The 18,583-nt window shown below is 39.8% G+C and overlaps 1 protein-coding gene across 1 annotated transcript in view; it reads left to right on the plus strand.

Annotated features, from left to right (window-relative positions):
* The window catches only part of CFAP74 (cilia and flagella associated protein 74), a 211,304-nt gene that overhangs the window by 123,576 nt on the left and 69,145 nt on the right, over nt 1–18,583 (plus strand). The window contains exons 19-22 of the mRNA XM_069741966.1: nt 1,475–1,560; nt 3,293–3,415; nt 8,481–8,602; nt 12,355–12,483. Of these exons, the coding sequence (XP_069598067.1) occupies nt 1,475–1,560; nt 3,293–3,415; nt 8,481–8,602; nt 12,355–12,483 (460 nt within the window). The remainder of the gene's footprint in view (nt 1–1,474; nt 1,561–3,292; nt 3,416–8,480; nt 8,603–12,354; nt 12,484–18,583) is intronic.

Genomic DNA, 18,583 nt, shown 5'->3' on the forward strand with positions numbered 1-18,583 from the left:
GGTCGGTGGCTTTCCCCCTCTGGCGCAGAAAATGGCCAGATGGCCACACGTTTCATCCGTCAGAACAGCGGTTTCCAGCGGACGGAGAAAACGTACAGAAAAACGTTTTTTTCTGTCTGGTGAAAAAATGCCCAGCGACAGATCTGGCGAAAAACATATGAAACTGAGATGCAAAATGATGAATCCGGCCTCCGAATCCGATTTTTCATGCATTTTTCCATTGAAATCATGAACATTTTCCGTTCTCTCTTTCTCTCAAAAAAAAAGGATCAGTTGCATCAGTTTTTCACTATTTGCAACGGATCCGTTTTTTCAAAAAATCGCCGGATCCTGCCTGATGGATAGATGTAGATAGATATATGGATAGTTAGGCTACTTTCACACATCAGTTTGTTTCCTTCAGGCAGGATCGAGCGAATTTTTGAAAAAACAGATCCGTTGCAAATAGTGAAAAACTGATGCAACTAATCCGTTTGTTTTTTTAAAGAGAGAGAACGGAAAATGTGCATGATTTCAATGGAAAAAATGCATGAAAAACTGGATTGGGAGGCCGGATTCATCATTTCACATCTCAGTTTCACACGCTTTTTCGCCGGATCCGTCGCTGCATGTTTTTTCGCCAGACAGAAAAAACTTTCCTCTGTACGTTTTCTCCGTCCGCCGGAAACAGTTTCTTTTGACGGATCCTTCAAAAAACGGATGAAACGTGAGGCCATCAGGCGCAATCCGGCGCTAATACAACTCTATGAGGGAAAAAACGGATCCGGCGAAAAAAAAAATTGATCCGTTTTTTTCAAAACTTGCCAGATTATGCCTGACGGCAAAAACCTGATGTGTGAAAGTAACCTAACTATCCATATATCTATCTACATCTATCTATCTCATTCTATCTATCTGTCTGTCTATCTATGTGTGTAATGGAGTGTGGGTTGAACAAATGTAAAAGAGGAGGTTGGACAAGACATCACAAATCTTTTTTTTTTGTTCAATAATACATCTTTATTTAGCTTTCAAAAACGCATACAAAACTGCGCAAAAAAACGCATCTGCGTTTTCTGCCAAAAGCTGCGGATTTAGTGCAGAAAAGTCCGCAGGCAAATCTGCAACGTGTGCACATACCCTTAGAAAAGACCTGCCCTTTATTTATTTCCGATGGGGCTTCTGAGCGCTGCACTCCGTCAGCCCCATAAAGAGTTAATAAAACGGCTGTTGAGAGTCCGACTTGCTACTCCATTTTGCACCAGGCGCTAAGGTTCCCCATCAGATTTAAACAATTCTGATAGTTGCTGGTCCCAGCAGTTGGCCTCCACCGATCAGTATTATGTATTATGTCCATTGTTTGTTGGTTTTTTTTTTCACGAGGTATTGTCAGATTGCTCATAAACCAGAAATATGGATGTATATGAAAAGTACATAAACTGATTATAGCACCACTACATGTACGCTTCTTTTTTGTATGGATTGGATGTACTAGAAGGTGTTAATGAAGAATCTCCTGTGGTTGATGAGGATTTACCGGAGGATTCTCTGGAGGACGGTGCTGAGATCAGGTTGGGTGAGGTAAGAGCGCTCTATCAGTCACTGTAAGGTTTCCAGTCTATGTAATATGTAAGTCCATAACTACTTTTAATTTTTAGGTGTTTTTTATGAATCATAGCGGCAGATTTAATCAAGATCAGTTGCTTTATTTAAAGGGCTTTTCCATTATTTTATAACTCGACCCCATCTGACCTGAGAGCTGAAGACAATCAGATTTGTAATTGTGTTTTATTACATGACTCTCATCTGCTATCTCGTTACCGGTACATTGTTTTCTTCCGGCGACTTTCCATCCAATCCACCTGTTTTCCTTGCTCTAAATTTGAGCCGATCGTCACCAACTTGTCACTACCACCCTCCCAAGACTTCACACCTCATCTGGAATACTGTGTCCAGTTCTGGGCACCACATTTTAAAAAAGACATCAAAAAGTTCAGAGAAGGAGCTACCAGGATGGTGAGCAGACTGCAAACTATGTCCTACGAGGAACAGTTAAGGGATCTGGGAATGTTTAGCTTGCATAAAAGAAGGCTAAGAGGAGACTTAATAGCCGTCTACAAATATCTGAAGGGTTGTCACAGTGTAGAGGGATCATCCTTTTTCTCATTTGCACATGGAAACACGAGAAGCAATGGGATGAAACTGAAATGGAGAAGATACAGATTAGATTATTAGAAAAAACTTTGACAGTGAGGGTGATCAATGAGTGGAACAAGCTGCCTTGAGAGGTGGTGAGTTCTCCTTCAATGGAAGTCTTGAAAACAGAGGCTGGACAGACATCTGTCTGAGATGGTTTAGTGACTCCTGCATTGAGCAGGGGGTTGGACTTGATGACCCTGGAGGTATATCTTATATGATTTATTAAAAGGGTATTATGGTTGCAAAGTGTTATCTCTCAAGTTTTAGCTTTTCACTGGATAATAACTGGTGTGACATCTGGGACCTGAACTGATTACCAGATTAATTGGATCCCCTGTGAGATTGGAGCACTGGTCAAAGCATGCACACAACTTCTCAATCCACTGTGTATGGGATTTCCATTCAAAAAGACACTTTTTTTTGTAATAACATGGTTTTTACACATTTTTCAGCAAGGTTTTTAGACATTTTTAATAATATGGGGTGTAGCTATAGAATGTGTTTTTAGCACGCTTCCACAGCAAAAACCTAGCCAATAAAAGCAGCGGCAAAAGCTTTAAATATACAGATTGCCTCTTCAGAGAGAAAGAGGACTTGAACTCTAGATTGCTACTTCCAATAGGTGGTACTAGAGTTCTAGTCCTCTTCCTCTCTGAAGAGGCAATTTTTATATTCTCATTGAAATGAATGACAAGCTTGTTAGAAGCAGATTTGAAGGGTTTTTTGTAATGTGGATTTTGGATGCGGAATCACTTAACAGTAGATTGCCTATAGTAAAAAAAAAAAAAATCTCGTAAAATATTTTTTCACTGTAAAAATAAAAAAATAGTGTATAGGCATTTATATATAGAATATCCACCACAAAGAGCTACTATAGATCAGGAGCTCAGGGACTGACTTTTTGGCACTGCTTTCTTAGGGATTCCTTCACAGCCAATGCATTTTGTATTTTTTTGAGGTGGGAGGACTGCTCTTTTTTTTTTTACAAGGTTGTGATATAGAGGCGTCTATATTACAGTTTTTGTTGCCAGGATTTACTTTTCCTCGCTTCCCTTCAATTCTGCGTTTTTGTTCCATGCTGATTTTGTTTTGTTTGATGTCATCTGTATTTCAGGTGACAGATGGAGAGATAGGATCGTTCTCCTCGGTTAAATTACCAGTTATGTTTACTCCGACCTTCCCAGGAAAATCAAGTTCACTGTTTGATATTACCTTTGAAAATCAAAGTTGCAAAACTGTAAGTAGCTTTTTTATTGGAAAATTGATTGTCTTTCTTTCTGTGCTTTTTTTACATATTCGGATTGATGATTCTTAGAAATGTAGTTTACTATAATATTTTTGTTAGATTATTTTACAGTTTTCATAATAACTACTGAAGCTGCACAACGCTGTAACATTTTCTGCAGCTCATTCTCAAGCTTTATCGTACAGACCGGGACAGAATGACTGAGTAATTTCAATATCATTACAAAGGCGGGAAATTAATAATAATAATAATAATCTTTATTTATAAAGCGCCAACATATTCCGCAGCGCTTTACAGTTTAACAGTTTCAAACACAACAGTCATAAGTAACAATGTTAACAATACAATAATTAAAGCACAATAAGACGACCCTGCTCGTGAGAGCTTACAATCTACAATGAGGTGGGGAGATACAAAGCACAGGTGTGTATTTACAATGATGTATTTACAATGATGGTCCAGCCATCTTCAGGGGGTGGAGGATAGATGGAAGTAGTGAATGGGCTACACACACAAACATAAAATGACTGATTAGGAAACATGATAGGCTGCTCTGAACAAATGTGTTTTGAGGGAGCGCCTAAAACTATGCAAATTGTGGATGGTCCTAATTTCTTGGGGTAGAGCATTCCAGAGGATTGGCGCAGCGCGGGACAAGTCTTGGAGTCGGGAGTGGGAGGTACGGATTAGCGCAGAGGTTAATCGAAAGTCATTTGCAGAGCGCAGAGGTCGGTTATGCCGATAGACAGAAATGAGGGAGGCGATGTAAGGGAATTCCGCACTGTGGAGAGCTTTGTGGGTGAGAACAAGTACTTTGAATTGTATCCTGTAATGAATGGGCAGCCACTGTAATGACAGGCGAAGAGTGGACGCGTCGGAGTAACGATTAGCCAGATGGACGACCCTGGCTGCTGCATTAAGGATGAACTGGAAAGGGGAAAGTTGAGTGAGGGGGAGGACAATTAATAGAGTGTTGCAGTAGTCCAGGCGGGAGTGGATCAGGGCGACAGTGAGGGTTTTTGTTGCTTCCATAGTGAGAAAAGGGCGGATTCTAGAGATGTTCTTTAGGTGTAAGCGGCACGAGCGGGCAAGAGATTGTATATGGGATGTGAAGGAGAGATCGGAGTCAAACATAACACCCAGACATCGCGCCTGCTGCCGGGGTGTTATTATGGTGCCATCCACGGAGAGGGAAATGTCAGGTTTAGGGAGGTTAGTAGATGGTGGGAGCAGAAGAAGTTCAGTTTTGGAGAGGTTGAGTTTCAGATAGAGAGCGGACATGATGTCGGAGACTGCGGACAGACAGTCAGTGGCGTTCTGTAGTACAGTGGGGGTAAGGTCAGGGGAGGATGTGTATAGTTGTGTGTCATCAGCATAAAGATGGTACTGAAAGCCAAATCTGCTGATGGTCTGTCCAATTGGGGCTGTGTAGAAGGAGAAGAGAAGGGGGCCAAGGACTGAGCCCTGAGGTACCCCGACAATGAGAGGAAGAGGAGATGAAGTGGAGCCAGAGAACAGAACACTGAAGGAGTGGTCAGAAAGATAGGAGGAGAACCAGGAGAGAGCAGTGTCCTTAATGCCAAGTGACTGGAGCCTAGAGAGTAGGAGAGGGTGGTCAACAGTGTCGAAAGCTGCAGAAAGATCGAGAAGAATGAGCAGAGAGTGGTCACCATTACATTTTGCTGTCACAAGGTCGTTGGTCACTTTGATGAGTGCAGTTTTTGTCGAATGTAGGGGGCGGAAGCCGGACTGTGAAGGGTCTAGGAGGGAGTGAATGGAGAGGTAACTGGTAAGGCAGGAGTAGACTAGGCGCTCCAAGAGTTTAGAGATGAAGGGGAGGTTGGAGACCGGTCTGTAGTTATTTTAATGATGGATAAAACTTCTTTTTCATTACCTGGAAATTATTAGTTAGTTTTTTGACCTATTTCTTCTGCACATTAGTTTGTCACCTGCCAGAAATCAAACGCGTCCTATTGCACTGACCATACAAAAGAAGAAGTGCGTGCCTTCAAAATGCGTCAATCCCGAAATCTGTTCCCGAAAAAATGAAAAAAATAAAAATTACCATACATTTAACCCAAAAATTAAAGTTTTATTTGATTATTCAGATAAAATTAAAGCTGGAAATTGAAAATATATAAAAATTGAAAAATATTGTCACAGGCAAAGATGATAATAAAAACAAAGTCCACGTTTTACCATCAATGCAAGGTGTATGCAAAGAAGCAGGATGCGGGGAGAAATATGCTGGCGATGTCCAGAGCAACGGCCATTATGCATTAGTAAAGTTAAAGGCTATGTACACCTTTACACAGAATTTTTATTTTATTTTCCTTTCCTAAGTGCAAAATTAAGCAACTTTCTAAATTGTCTTAATAAAAAAGTGTCTATTTGTGCTACTCTAGAGTATCTGTAAGTCCTTTACCTAGATAAGTGCTCTGGAAAAATATGAAAAGTCATTAGATCTCCTGATGGTTCTCTGCCCCTTCCTCTCTTCTCAGTGATAGTGAGGGGGTGTACAAAGATTTCTACTGTGTGAAGATGGGAGAAAGTAGCTACAGCCTGAGGGAGGGCGAAGAAAACAGGCTATAGATAAGGGGAAACACACTTGAAGAGGAAATTGGTGATAGCGAGGGGGCTGTACACAGATTTCTACATTGTGGAGAGGTGAAGAGAGGAGAAAGTAGCTACAGTCTCAGGGAGGGCCAAGAAAGCAGGCTATAGATAAGGGGAAACGCACTAGAAGAGGAAATTGGTGATAGCGAGGAGGTTGTACACAGATTTCTACAGTGTGGAGAGGTGAGAAAGTAGCTACAGTCTAAGGAAGGGATGAGAAAACAAGCTATAGATAAGGAGAAAGCACTTGAGTAAATTAGTGCAGGATGGAAGCTGTGCTGATATATAAGCTATTTAAGACTGCAACACCCTGAACACTGTGTCAGTGTGCAAAATCATTCATGTGAATTGGACCGTTAATGTGCACATCATTGTGGCTGTGGCTTCAGTGCGGGTCGCCTGAATGAGCCTTAATAGTTTCAGTTGTAGCAGCCAACACTACTTGAAAAATAGGTATCCAGACAGCATTTCTGATTTATACACCAAATGATGGTATGCAATTACATTGTAGACTATTGTGCTCTCCCAGCTTTGGGGTAAGGCATTTTTCTGCTTCAGCATCACAAAGCGAAGTCCGGTTGACAAACAGTATGGGAGAACGTGCTTAACCTTCGTGGATCCCCGAGCAAGACAACATCAAACACCTTGGGGTTGAATTGGGATGTTTGTTTGTAAGCTAGACGGCACCATACTTTATAAATCATCTCTAGTCATAGAAGAAATGGAGTCATGCTGATTTTTCAATAAAATGGAATACACAAATGTTTCAAAAGAATATTTCATTTCAGCTCCGCTTTCCTTCCAGTTGGTTGTGAAATGTGATCAGAGAATTTTCCTAAAATATAGTCGAACCATAAGATCATTACTTATTTGATCTGGTACCCAGCGGCAACAGTTAGTATCAGACTTTGCTTCAGCTTCTAAACTAATAATCAGTTGGCTAAAACTTTTCTCAGACTTCCAGCTATCTCAGTACAATTCTTAACCCGTGATTCTTTTGTGGCTGCGTTCAAAGATTCTTAATTTTCAATTGTCTATTTTGCAATGTTTTATAGCACAAATCACATTATAGCTTTAGGCATTCAGACATTTCCAAATGATGTCAAACCCAAAAATAATTGTAATAATAATTGTAATAAAGATTATTATTATTATTACTCTGTCTCCCCCCCAATTCAGCATATGGTCTTATATCGCTTAAAAAAACATAATGTATGGCTCCATTAATTCATATGTGATATCTTCAATAAATTCCCAAAATATCAACACTGTACACTGCAAGAACCATACACTGTACAGTGTCACGCAAAATAACTATCACCGCAGCACTCAAGCAATGCCAACACGCTGTGCCCAAATCACAGCTTTATAAAAAGCCTTGGGGTATATTCACACAGATCTGGATTTTTAAGCTAGAAAAATCTACATGTAAAAAACGCTGTGGTTTTTGTAAGATACACATTTTTTTAAGCTGCTTCGATGCATTGTTTGCGTATTTTCCATGTGGTTTTTGAAGAGTTTATCATTTTTATATGGTGCGGTTTTTGGTGCCAAAATCTTTCCAAGATCCACAATAAAAACTTGAAAAACGCACTCAAATTTACGCAAAGAAAAGGCTCATTTTCTCCTTCAAATGAGTGGGAAGTTTGTTGCAAGCAGATTTGAAGGTTTTTTTTTAATGTGGATTTAAGCAAAAAAATTCTTAGAATTAGAGATGAAAAAAACAATTTGCAGTAATCTGTGGTCATCGGATGGGAGACCTGAGAATTGCTTCCTACCTGCTGGCATCCATTGCTGTTTTGTGTTGATTTGCCGGCCTGGTGAAAAGCAGCGTATGCCGGGATGCAGGAGGCCATTCTCAGCACCACCACCTAACAGTTATATATTAATGATCTGGCTTCTGGACCGGGTCCTGGGAATCGAGTTGTACAAACTTTCCATGTAGTGTCTACAATAAACTTTTATACAGTTAATATCATAATTTATGGTGGTCCCAAGTCTCGAGTGCCAGGCCATCTATGATGCCACCTGCAGGTTATACACCCTGCCAGGTCACATAAATTGCACACTCCTAGCCCTCGTTTTCAATATTGATAGAAAAGGGCCTAATTTACACTTTACTATACAAAAACATATATCGATTGGCCTCTACTGTGCTTCTGCATTCATCAGATTTCATACTGACACATACATACATAATATTTGGGAATAAAGTAGGCATGTTCCAATATTCCGGAGATATCCTTCGCTGCAAAAAATTGCTTCTAGGAGAAGGAGCAAAGTTCCTTTTGGAAACTGTGACTCTCATAATGGCTCCATAGTACTGAACCATAAAGAATCTATAGGTTTCCGGTCTATGGCCTAAAGTTGGGGAGGTAACACTGATGAAATGACTATGAATTATCCCGTTCATTCATGTGAAGGATGCCTTTGTTTTCAGATTGTTGTAACAGCCGTTGGTTCTGCTATTGACGTTCCTGTGTATGTTCCAAAATCCAACATTGACCTGAAGATCTGCATGTACGATCGCCTTTATCAGGACAGCATTGTCGTTAAAAACAGGTACGAGAGCAGCTCTGATGTCACAAGCGTGATCAACCTAATCACAGCAGATTGAACACTAAACCAGTTATCATATGATTAAAGCACTTGTATGAGTGTAGAAACAATTCCCTTTTTTCCTTTTTCATGCATACAGCTTGAGGTATATGCGTTGAGGACTAATTAGGAACTATATATTACATTGTCTTCATAAGATATTATTCTTATGTTATTTAAAAGGATTTAAGAAGATTCTTTTCTTTTATGTCTTAGAAAGGAAATAAAACGTATATTTTTCTAACTATTTTTTTTATTCTATCACTACATTGGACCACTAAAACAATTTTAAACTGTGTTCTCCTTTTCGTAGAAATTATTTTTACATATTGAACATATGTTTTATTTCAACTGGGGGGCGGCAGTATATATACTGTAGCTATTTGGAATGGAAGTGGCTTTCTTTTTTATTTATTTTTGCTTTCTATTCATTTAATTATTTTATAGTTTATTTTACATATTATGCCGCCCACAAGGTGATAAAAGACCTTTTGGGGGGATTAAATGTCAATTTCAATTGCCTTCGGTTCCAGAATAACTTTAGCCTCCTGCTGGAACTATAGATCTAATCTGGGTCTGGTACAGCCCAAGAGCTTCTGCTCCCTCCCGTTGATCACGCTATTGCTCATTCAGTGCTGTGTATACAGGAACCAGGATGGCAGATATAGTAATAAACCAACTTTGCCTTCTCATTGTGGAGTCCGGCTGTGTCTGACCAGAGCTGCCCACTCCTGCAGCTAGTTTCTCTGTAATGATGATTTAGAACATCTCTGCAGAGTAAAATGTACTCAATTATGTAAAAAAAAATTTTTCAGCAAAACTTTTATTACCTAAACTCTTCTAAATATGTATGTGAAGCTGGAAAATCGTTACCAGGCGCTGTCTTCCCCAGTTTCCAGCGCGGCCCAGCTCCTCTTTTGGATCATGTGACTGCCAGCTCAGACATTGTGTGCTGTGCTACTTCCGGCAATGTCAGCCTATGCAGCCTCAGCCTCATAAATGGTAAGTATGACTTCTAAGGCACACAAAAACCCCTGTGTGATCCGGTGAGTCTGCTTAGAGGGCACATGATCCAGAAAGGATCGGTGCAACACTGGAGACCGAGTAAGTCGGCGACTGGTAAGTATTTGAATGCATCTACACTACATCACATACATATTTAGAAGGGATCAGGGGATAACATTTTTGCAAGGAGTGTTAATCTGCTTTCCAGCTTACTTTGCCTCCAATTTGTGTTGCAAAGTTTTGTGGTTTTGAGTCAATATGGTATTATTTCACGCCGGAAAGAATGCGGGTGCATTTATTAAAAGTAAACATGCTCACTGCTGCAGACCATTATAGACCCCATGAGCTGCGGCGAAGACTCAGCGCTGGACCGGATACGGGTGAGTAAGCCACAGTTTTGTTTTTAAAAGCAAATTGTAGCCGTAGGACAGGAATTTTCTGAAACCGGAAAACACCTTTAAGTTTGCGCTGTAAGTTAGACAGCATTAGTAAACAATGGCCAACACTGCCTACATATAGACCATGTACAGTTGTGTGAAAAAGTGTTTGCCCCTTCCTGATTTCCTATTCTTTTGCAAGTTTGTCACAGTTAAATGTTTCAGATCATCAAACAAATTTTCATTTTAGAAAAAGATAACAGAAGTAAACAATCACAAAATGTAGTTTTAAAATTAATGTATTTATTATTAAGGGAAAAAGACATCCAAACCTACAGGGTCCTGTGTGAAAAAGTAATTGCCTCCTAAACTTAATAACTGGTTGGGCCGCCCTTAGCAACAACTGCAATCAAGCATTTGCGATATCTGACAATGAGCCTTTTACAACGCTCTGGAGGAATTTTGTCTCACTTTGCAGAACTGTTGTTCCGAGCAAGAACCGCCTTTTTAATCTCATGCCACAGCATCTCAAGATTTTTTGTTAGACAGCAGAATTCATGGTTCCATTTACCACAGCAAGCCTTGCAGGTCCTGAAGCAGCAAAACAGCCCATCACAATAGCACCACCATATTTTACTGTTGGTATGATTCTCCTTTTCTGAAATACTGTGTTACTTCTACGTTAAATGTAATTGGACATACAACTTCCAAAAAGTTCATCTTTTGTCTCGTCAGTCTACAGAGTATTCTCCCAAGAGTCTTGGGGATCAAGATGTTTTCTGGCAAAACTGAGATGAGCCTTTATGTTCTTACTGCTCAACAGTGGTTTTCGTCTTCATACTCTGCCATGCAGGTCATTTTTGCCCAATCTCTTTTTTTTTATGGTGGAGTCACAAACACTGACCTTAAATCAGGCAAGTGAGGCATGCAGTTGTTTGGATGTTGTTGTGGGTTCTTTTGTGATTTTTTGGATGAGTCGTCACTCCTGGGAAGTTTCACCACTGTTCCATGTTTTTGGCATTTGTGGATAATGGCTATTACTGTGGTTTGCTGTAGTCACAAAGCTTTAGAAATGGCTTTATAACCTTGTCAAAACTGATTGATCTCAATTACTTTGTTTCTCATTGTTCCATAATTTCTTTGAATCGTGGTATGATGTCTAGCTTTTGAGGAACTTTTAGTCTACTTTACTTTGTCAGGCAGATCCTATTTAAGTGATTTCTTGATTGAGATCAGATGTGGCAGTAATCAGGTCTGGGTGTGGCTAGGGAATTTGAACTCCGCTTCCCAAAGATGTGATAAACCACAATTGTTTTGTGTTTTGGGGTGGGTGGGGGGGGGGGGGGGGCAATTACTTTTTCATTCAGGGCCCTGTATGTTTGGATTTCTTTTTCCCTTAATAATAAAAGCCTTCATTTAAGAACAGCATTTTATGTTTACTTGTGTTATCTCTGTCAAATATTTAAATTTGTTTGGTGATCTGAAACATTTAAGTTTGGCAAACATGCAAAAGAATAGGAAATCCAGAAAGGGAGCAAACACTTTTTTGCAAAACTGTATAGCTGTATAGATTGTGAACCCCATCGGGGACAGTGATGATAATGTGTGCAAAACTGTAAAGCGCTTCGGAATATGTTAGCGCTATATAAAAATAAAGATTATTATTAAAGATTATTATAGCTTCAATGTCCTGTAACCACACATGATGACGTTCCAAAAGAAAAAAGTTAAAACAGCACAGCAATTTAAGTGATTTCTTTAAAGCATTGGATGACTCAGACTTGAGGCTAAATGTAAGAAGTCCTCCATAGATGTATTATGCATAAAACTTGTTAATCTTCTTTTACTTTGATGTTTGGCAAGCAGAGGTTAATACCTCCCAAACCCTTCCAACATAATTGGTTGAAAGAGGAAAGTAAACTTTCCAATTATATGGACAGAGTGTTATGCTGAACAGTAACATTGCATTATATTATCATATTCACATGTCATACCGTGGATCCAAAGAGGACACAAGGAGAAATCATGTCTAATATTGTCCAAAAATCACATTATATGCAAATCACAAACACAGTACAGAGAAAACATTGCTAATAATTATATTTGCTGTATTCTAAGTAATAAAAAATACATTAAATGTGGGACTACATTGATTTGCTGCTTCCCCTCTCAAAATAATAATTGTCATGTAAAACACTTTAGTATTTTGCAGGATAAAACAATATGAGACTTTCTAGCCAAGTTTTTGGAATGAAATTTGAAAGTGTAAAAAAAAAATCACATATAATTTACTGCCAACATCCATAGCTAATATATGTTCTTTGTCATTTGCAGAGCAACAACAGCCCTTCGTTTAAAGTTTGAGGTCTGCAAAGGACTAAGGAACCATATGGAGCTGCTTCCGAAGACGGGCTTCATCCAAGCTCAGTCTTCCTTTAGTGTTCAGCTCAAGTTTTTACCAAGGTTAGTGCCTAGAAATCATAATGGTATGGGAATGTGTAAGCTGTCAACCCTCCATATATTTTTCTAATCAGGAGTGAAGGTAATTCATTAAATGTTTTAAAGCATTTATTTCTCCTCTCCACTTCTAGTGTAAGTCTACCATTAATTTTCTCCATATACACAAAATATCTAAAAAAAAAATAAATGACCAGAGCTGCCATGTGCCCAGAAAGGTGTGGGTTCAGCGCCAGAGCCTGCACCAAACGGGGAGTCTGACATCAGCGTACTACTAATCCCCATGTCGAAAAGGGGTTAAAGGCTTCTGCACATGACCGTATTTTCAGTCCAACAAAATATCCAAATGCGACATGGCGTCCGATCTCAATTCCAGCCAATTCTGTGTTGAAAAAGTAAAACAGTGCTCCTTCCCTTCCGAGCTCTCCCGTGCTCCCAAACAGGGGTTTACCCCAACATATGGGGTACCAGCGTACTCAGTACACATTGGACAACAACTTTTGGGGTCCAATTTCTCCTGTTACCCTTGGGAAAATACAAAACTGGGGGCTAAAATATAATTTTTGTGGAGAAAAAAAAAGATTTTTTATTTTCACGGCTCTGCGTTATTAACTGTAGTGAAACATTTGGGGGTTCAAAGTTCTCACAACACATCTAGATAAGTTCATTGGAGAGTCTAGTTTCCAATATGGGGTCACTTATGGGGGGTTTCTACTGTATAGGAACATCAGGGGCTCTGCAAATGCACCGTGACGCCTGCAGACCAATCCATCTAAGTCTGCATTCCAAACGGCGCTCCTTCCCTTCCGAGCTCTGCCATGCGCCCAAACGGTGGTTCTCCCCCACATATGGGGTATCAGCGTACTCAGGACAAATAGGACAACAACTTTTTGGGTCCAATTTCTCCTGTTACCCTTGGGAAAATACAAAACTGGGGGCTAAAAAATAATTTTTGTGGCAAATTTTTTTTATTTTCACGGCTCTGCGTTATAAACTTCTGTGAAGCACTTGGTGGGTGAAAGTGCTCACCACACATCTAGATAAGTTCCTTAGGTCTACTTTCCAAAATGGTGTCATTTGTGGGGGGTTTCAATGTTTAGGCGCATCAGGGGCTCTCCAAACGTGACAAGGCGTCATCTCAATTCCAGTCAATTTTGCATTGAAAAGTCAAATGGTGCTCCTTCCCTTCCGAGCTCTGCTGTTCATACAAACAGGGGTTTACCCCCACATATGGGGTATCAGCGTACTCAGGACAAATTGAACAACTTTTGGGGTCCAATTTCTTCTGTTACCCTTGGGAAAATAAAAAATTGGGGGCGAAAAGATCATTTTTGTGAAATAATATGATTTTTTATTTCTACGGCTCTCCATTATAAACTTCTGTGAAGCACTTGGTGGGTAAAAGTGCTCACCACACATCTAGATAAGTTCCTTAGCGGGTCTACTTTCCAAAGTGGTGTCACTTGTGGGGGGTTTCAATGTTTAGGCACATCAAGGGCTCTCTAAACGCGACATGGCGTCCCATCTCAATTCCAGTCAATTTTGCATTGAAAAGTCAAATGGCGCTCCTTCCCTTCCGAGCTCTTATCGTGCGCCCAAACAGTGGTTTACCCCCACAGATGGGGTATCGGCGTACTCAGGACAAATTGCACAACAACTTTTGGGGTCCAATTTCTCCTGTTACCCTTGGTAAAATAAAACAAAATGCAGCTGAAGTAAATTTTTTGTGAAAAAAAAAAAATTAAATGTTCATTTTTTTAAACATTCCAAAAATTCCAGTGAAACATCAGAAGGGTTAATAACTTCTTGAATGTGGTTTTGAGCACCTTAAGGGGTGCAGTTTTTGGCATAGTGTCATAGACCCCTCAAAGTGAGTTCAAATGTGATGTAGTCCCTAAAAAAAAATGGTGTTTGTAAAAATGAGGAATTGCTGGTCAACTTTGTAACACAAAAATTTTGGTTCCAAAATTGTGCTGATGTAAAGTAGACATGTGGGAAATTTAACTTAAGTGTTTTGTGTGACATATCTTTGTGATTTAAGGGCATAAAAATTTAAAGTTGGAAAATTGCGAAATTTTCAAAATTTTCGCCAAATGTAAAAAAAAAAAAAATTTCATAGACCCCATTTGAACCAAAATTAAGAGTGCATGGTCCTGGTATGTTCATTATCCCCCAGTAGGCCAGTTTAGTGATTTACTGACTGTCTGGTTTAATGAATGGCTGATGTTCATACAGGTAATAATGATTATACAGCGTGCAATAGATCCGGAGCAGTTGCTTTACTTTTATGCTAAAAGTTGTCCACACAGAAATAACTCAGGTACTAATAATGGCAGCAATATTTTGCAACATTTAAAGAAGAAAAAAACAGTCTACGGTACTGATGAGATGTGAGAATAAAAACTTGTTTATTCTCACATCTCATCCGTACCTTACATCTTTTTTTTAATTTTTTTAAATGGTGCAAAAATTACTCTTTGGATGTTCAGTATATCAGTTGTGGATTGCAGCAATTTACTGCAATAAAGGCCATTCACTATTTCGCCTCGTAAATCATTGCTCTCACTTAAACTCTTCACTTAATGTTTCCATTGTGAAAGCTGTTAGCAGTATTTTCTGCCACTAACGCACGCTTTTATAGCCTTCAAACATTACTCCAAATGGCTTACTGAGATTAAGCAGCAGAGACAAACGCCAGGGCAATAACAGGAGATTGTAATCGCGCATTATGCATATTTTATACTAATCAGATAAGTAAATCCATTTTCACTTCATTACATCTTATTTTTTAGACCTAAGTGATGCTGATAATTTACATGCTTTGTGTTATGTGATAACGGATTGAATGTTTGCCTATTAAAAAAAACAATTATGGGGCGATGCATCTCCTGCCGGATGTCCCGTCCACATGCACATTAGTGAAATATTATACATTAATATATTCTTTCCTAGATATCTTTGCCCCAGCAGTGGCGAGTGCCTTCCTTTAGTGCTAGTAATTAGAGTTGGTGCAAATCGATTTACAGGATCCGGTCAATCGGTAACATCAGTGAACTATGACCGCTGGACGGGAAGCCTTGAGATGCGCCTCCTATCTGATGGTTTGCTCAGCTCTTCTTGCGGCACATGTGATGTTGTACCAGGCCGGTTAATCAAAAGAAGATTCTCACAGATCCTGTCCAGTGGCCACAGATTACTGACATAGCCGGTGGACCCAGTTGGGCGAATCAGTCCGGACCGACTCTACTAGCAATATGTATTAAATGCGAGACTACAGGCATTAACCTGGATTTCGGTGGCCCAATCAGATTGCTAGAGACTAGGAAAATCTGCAGCTGTCACCAGAGGGTCTTGACCTGTGCACCTAAGCAACGGCCTAAACATATTCAAGGAGCCAGTTAGCAAAGTATAGGTGCCAAGATTCACTAATTTCCATTTCTTGGGTTCAGATGCATCCATGGACTTACTCTTAGATATCTCATAAATGTTGATGTAAAGGGAATATCCTTATTCCATCAACGTCTCCATATAGCTGATAAATTTAGTTTTATAGGAGTCTGACCGCTGAGACACTCACTGATAATGAGAGCAGTGGTTCTGTTTACCCCTTGTTAAAGGGGTTTTCCAGTTTTGGCTCAGTCTGTTTGGCAAGAAACAAACAAAAAAAATCTTGTGCTTTACTCATCATCCCTGGATCCATAGCTGAGTCTTCCCAGCCGCACCCACAGTTTGTTGGTGCAGACGAGCATATTTCTTGTCATCCAATAAAATCGGATCAATTATGCAAAGCACACTCTGATCATACTCTGAGTTTGATCTAAGTGTCAGCATAGTGCTATTCGATTCTTTCGAATGAGTTGAAGATGGTGAAAAAAATGTCTCCATCTTCTCCATTGTGTCAGTGCGCAGAAATCGGGCTGCACTCGGATGTCATTAGACATGGCTGACTATGATCCAAATATCAGATCAAACTAGGGCAATGCTGCACTTTTTTCCCTCGGACTGGCTATGTCCAAGGAAAATATCGGACATGTGCACGGCCCCATAGAATAACATTGGTTGAGTGTGATTCTATCTTTTGCCAGATGGCACTCAGACCGAAAATACGCTCCTCTTCATCTGCCCTTGTTTTCTGCAGTGCTGATGTCACATCAACAATGCTGCAGTAAATGACTGAACTCTGTGGCTCTTGCCATCTACTCGAGAGAAGCTGCTCAGCTCACTGATTGGCTGCAGCAGTGTCAATGTAAAGTCAGCGCTGCAGTCTATACCATACACCGGGAGCATTGGCGGAGACTCGGCTATGGACCCATGGAGAGTGAATAAAGCACAGTTCGTTTTTTATTAACAACAAACTTCTGTGAGGGATCAGGAGTGCTACTTTCAGAGATCCATAAAAGTGAAAGGATCGATGGGTAGAGATTCACACTATCAGTCAATTAACACAGGGCGTTGGGACCCTTATTGTCTGGATCAGTTGGACCCCCCTCAATTATATATTTGCCACGTAAACTGCGGATAAGTAATAATTATCTGTGGCTGAACCTCCTTAAGAAAACAAATAAATAATTGTGGAATTAGCCACGTCTTGAGCCCCCTGTAGAATCTCTATAAGTCCATAATACTGAATGGGCACATAATAGAGTAAGGCCAGGTTCACATTACGTTCTAGCAGTCCGTTACACGGACTGCGTTACACCGCGACATAACGCGGTGTAACGCAGTCCATTAATGCTGCCAATGAGCTCGATTTTGGCCATAATGGGTGTGCGGTAGCTATATGCCGTCATTGAGTGACGGACCCAGGGGCGCTGGCTGCAGCGTTTCTTGGTCCGTCACCGCTAGCGCAGATAGAAAGTCGGCACTTGCGTTAACGCAGCCCGTTTAACGCATGTGTTGAACGGGCTGCATTAACGCAATGTGAACCTGGCCTTATTAATATGTAATATCACATTTTGCATAGGCCCCTTCCTATAAAACATAAACTTATATTTTACACCGCTTCAATGATCCCATATAATCAAGATGTTATGGCACAACTTTTCAAAAAGTAAGAAAAATGAAGTGTCATCTTCTACCTCTGTATTTTTATGATTTATATATCTGTGGTTTCCTTACTGTGCAGTTCTTAATGCCAATTTGGAAAGAAAACAAGATGGGCACACCAGGGACCGATGTTCGCTTTAACAATCTTGACGCGGGCGTGATATACAGACTCGGTAGATTACTTAGTCTCTTTGGCCGTGCAGATCTCTCCATGTCTTTGCTCTTTTATTTAAGGACCCATTCAACAGCCTTACATGTAAGGGATATTTATTGTGGTCCTGATTGTGGTATAGCAGGGACTCCATTGATTAATGCAAGATACCATGACAGATCTGCAGCTTTTTTGTTTCCTTTTGCCAACTGCTCATCTAAAAAATGCTGGATAGTGAGAAAATAAAAAGTTTATAGCTTTGTACAAGAAATAGAGCTTGCAGAATAAGTGCTTGATTTCCATCTCATTGAATTACCAGGGTAGATCTAGGCAGCTCTGCACTAATTTGTGCCGCAACTTTTCTTTTTCTGCGCATTCCCAATGCCAAGCTTGTTGATAACTAGAGAAAATAATGACACATAGCAATACAGATGTGTGAAAAAGTGTTTGCCCCCTTGTAGCAGCATTTTTGCTGAAATCCAATTCCCCCTAATCTTACCCTCCTTATCTCAATTGTCGATCCACTGGACCAAACATCCAGAAATTACATTTACACATGTACATAATTATTTATTTTCTTCTGAAAAAGCATCTAAGCCACTGTATTCTGTTCTTGGAGTAGTCAATTCCGCAAAGTAATAGTTCTTATGGTGAAAAAAAAGCATTGTGTCTAATTCATTATTGGATTTCTGCCATTTTTTTGTCATGAATACCTCTCAATTGGTGACTTTTTGATTTGCGACATTCACCAAACAAAATGCGCCTTTTTTCAAGTTGTCTTTCGTGGTTTAGTTGATATTTATTATTTTTACGTCAGTTTGGCTTTTCCAGATGTTTTAGACAGATTCATTAAATCTGACGTTTAAAAAAAAAAAAAGTCACAAATTTGAGTGCAACTTTACTCCAGTT

Source organism: Ranitomeya imitator, chromosome 10 (assembly GCF_032444005.1).
Source record: "Ranitomeya imitator isolate aRanImi1 chromosome 10, aRanImi1.pri, whole genome shotgun sequence".
In the NCBI taxonomy this organism is placed as follows: Eukaryota; Metazoa; Chordata; class Amphibia; order Anura; family Dendrobatidae; genus Ranitomeya; species Ranitomeya imitator.